The sequence below is a fragment of the Tricharina praecox genome, assembly GCF_024521635.1.
Source record: "Tricharina praecox strain CBS 144465 chromosome Unknown BZA05scaffold_4, whole genome shotgun sequence".
Classification (NCBI taxonomy): domain Eukaryota; kingdom Fungi; phylum Ascomycota; class Pezizomycetes; order Pezizales; family Pyronemataceae; genus Tricharina; species Tricharina praecox.
Window position 1 is genome coordinate 1,712,767 of NW_026250406.1, and position 2,713 is coordinate 1,715,479.

The following is a 2,713-nucleotide window of genomic DNA, read 5'->3' on the forward strand; positions in this document are numbered from 1 at the left end:
CTTGTCGCGCTTTCCAAGAGTACTGTAGACATCACCAACTGCGCAACCCCTCGGCGGTTTCGCTGGATCAATGTCGCTTCTTTGATTGACAATCACCTTCAAATCGTCGAGTCCGACCAGCCTACCATTGACGACATTCCCTATGCAACAATTCCATACGTCTGGAGAGGGAAGGAACATATATGCGAGCCCGGCTGTCTCGGTATTTTCCATGTCGTCGGCGCGATGGACCCCGACACCGATCCCATCAGTATCGACTTACTACGTACCGCCGCCTTCGCGGCCCGCGGCCTCGGTGCCGAGTACCTGTGGCTTGACCGGTTGTGTATCATGCAAGCAGACCGCGATGAAAAAAACTGGCAGATCATGAATATGGGTGATATTTACAGAGCCTGCAAAACATGTCTGGTTTTCGCTGGTGGCCTGCGGCGGCTGGTTGGATTTGAGGAGGAAACCGACTGGATCCATAGAGTGTGGACTCTGCAGGAGGCAGTGGCACCACGTTCGGCGGAGTGCGTATTCCGGTTTGAGCGGGTCCTCATAGCCATTGCAGCGGTCAGCGGTGACCCCACCGTCTACACGGTCGAGAGAGGACGCAGCGGCAGAATGCCCTTGCGTTTCATGTTGATTGCTGCGGCATTGGGTGCGGTCGATCACCGGTACGAAGGGGATGTCGAGACGGGCAGGTACCCCGTCAATATCTTCGGCGAAAACCCCACCGCCAAGCTCCTCGTCACCGCGCTCATGGGTGTCTTTCGTTGCAGCAAAGATGTCGATGAGAGGGAGAATTACATGTGGCGCAGCGCGCTACTTCGGACATCGAAACGGCAAGTCGACATGGTCTTCAGCATGATGGGCCTCTTGGGGGTTAAACTAGATCCCGGCGAATATAAAAACCGGGAGGATGCCACGGTCGGCTTAACGCAAGCAATTCTAGCCAAAGGGGGCCGCGCGAACTGGATCCTCGCTTCCCATTAAAATACATTGCCAATCCCAACATTCCCTAATGCGTGCGCCGTCGGCAGAGCTAGTCATCGAACCGCGGATGGACGATTTGTGGAGCTTCACCATGATTTCGCAGGAGATTTCGATGTTGTCCTAGCGGATGCTCCGAGAGGTGTTCTCGATGATCGGGTGTTGAGGATGGTATTGCCCGTCGCCAGAGTTCGGCCCGTGATTGGAGAAGGTCAGGAATCGGTGGAATTTCTCGATTCCGAAGGAAAATCTAGTGGATTAGAGGCACCCTTCTCGGGGGCAACCGGAACGCATGCGGCTATTGTTGGGGAGCTGAGAAGGATACATATGCTCTGTGCAGTGGGCTCCCCCACGGATACGGTTATCATACTCGTCGAAAGATGCAGCCGCGACTCTAGGCTGTGGCATAAGACTGGGAATACCGCAATAGAGAGGTCGGCCTTAGAATGTTGCTTCGTGGAGGCTGAACTTATGTTTCCCATGTGCTGTCTTGATTGATCTTCATGATTCGGAGGAGGAGTCGGAGAAGTCAGAGGTTGGCAGGGGCAGCCGGAGGAGCCCGGGGAAGTAGGGGCTTGATTGTGCGGGCAACAGGACTTGCGGGTTCGAAGGAGGTGGAGGTATCAGAAAGATCAAGGGGGCTGGATCGGCCGTGTTGGAGGGACGCTACTTGGTGGAATATGTATCGAAAGCTTCCATCATTTCCTACTTGTATATGCAATCCAGAGAACCCAGCAGTCCGTCCGTCCCATAGCTCCCCAGCCGCTATGGAGCTCAGCTGTCATGCGACTGGGAACGACGGGAAGAGAGAACGAAAATTCGTCTCTGTCATGATTCCCAGTCACTGATGCAAGTGCACTAAAGCACGAGCCGTGCCGGGCCAGTATCTCCTACCACGATGCCCAGCTATTGGCGCACGTGCACCAGAGCACGTGCACCCTCGTGAAGTCACCACTGCTTTGTTCGTGCGGGCAATGCCGCCTCGTGCTTCATCCCGCTGAGACCTTTGCGAATAGACAGCACCAACACCTAAGACTCAGAATCGGCTCGCCAATCCGCCCAAGTTGCCAGCACGAACTCTGACCTCCGCCACCGCTGTCGCCGACTTCATTACTGCTGCGCGTTCATTAATCGTTGCCCCAACGCGTCATACATCTCTCGGACATCCATTCGACGTCCCGTTCGGCCGCAGCCTTCCAATTGATGGACGTCTTCACTATCAATGCCCTCAAAGCAGTCCGGTAGTAGGGCTATTCCCTCCTTATCGACGTTGTTAGGACGTAATTCCGATCGGGTCAGTGAAAATTCCCACAACTCTACTCCCACCAACGCGCGATTCAGCGATACCTAAGCTTTGAAACAAACCCCATCCTCTTCGACGCGCTATCGGGCTACGTGGTAAAGAATGGCGACATTAGTCCACGGCGGAGATTAGAAGAGATGCAGAGGGCGGGAGCAGTCGTCGAGCTGGTTCCGTATACGAAGGGCGCGGAAGCGCATGGCTTTTCGCGGAGGCGTTGGGGTTAGTCAGGACCCCTTCGCACCACCACTAGAGCTTTCGCGTCTCGAGCTGATCACGTACGGCGCGTCGCATAGCGCCTATCCTATCAACCCCAATGAGACCACGGCCCCTCAGTGCCGTCCCTCCGCCCTTCATGGCGGCGACAGCATGCGGAATACCTATGGACGTGTCGGTGGCCAGTACTCCCGCTTTGCCTGTTGCAACCACATACGCGTG

The 2,713-nt window shown here is 55.6% G+C and overlaps 1 protein-coding gene across 1 annotated transcript; it reads left to right on the forward strand.

Moving 5' to 3' along the window:
• On the forward strand, positions 1-963 carry BZA05DRAFT_313406 (uncharacterized protein; the record flags this gene model as incomplete). Its single annotated transcript, XM_051480348.1, has 1 exon — positions 1-963. A coding segment is annotated over one exon (963 nt), but the record flags the coding sequence as incomplete, so codon positions are not given.
• Between the last annotated feature and the right edge of the window lie 1,750 nt (positions 964-2,713).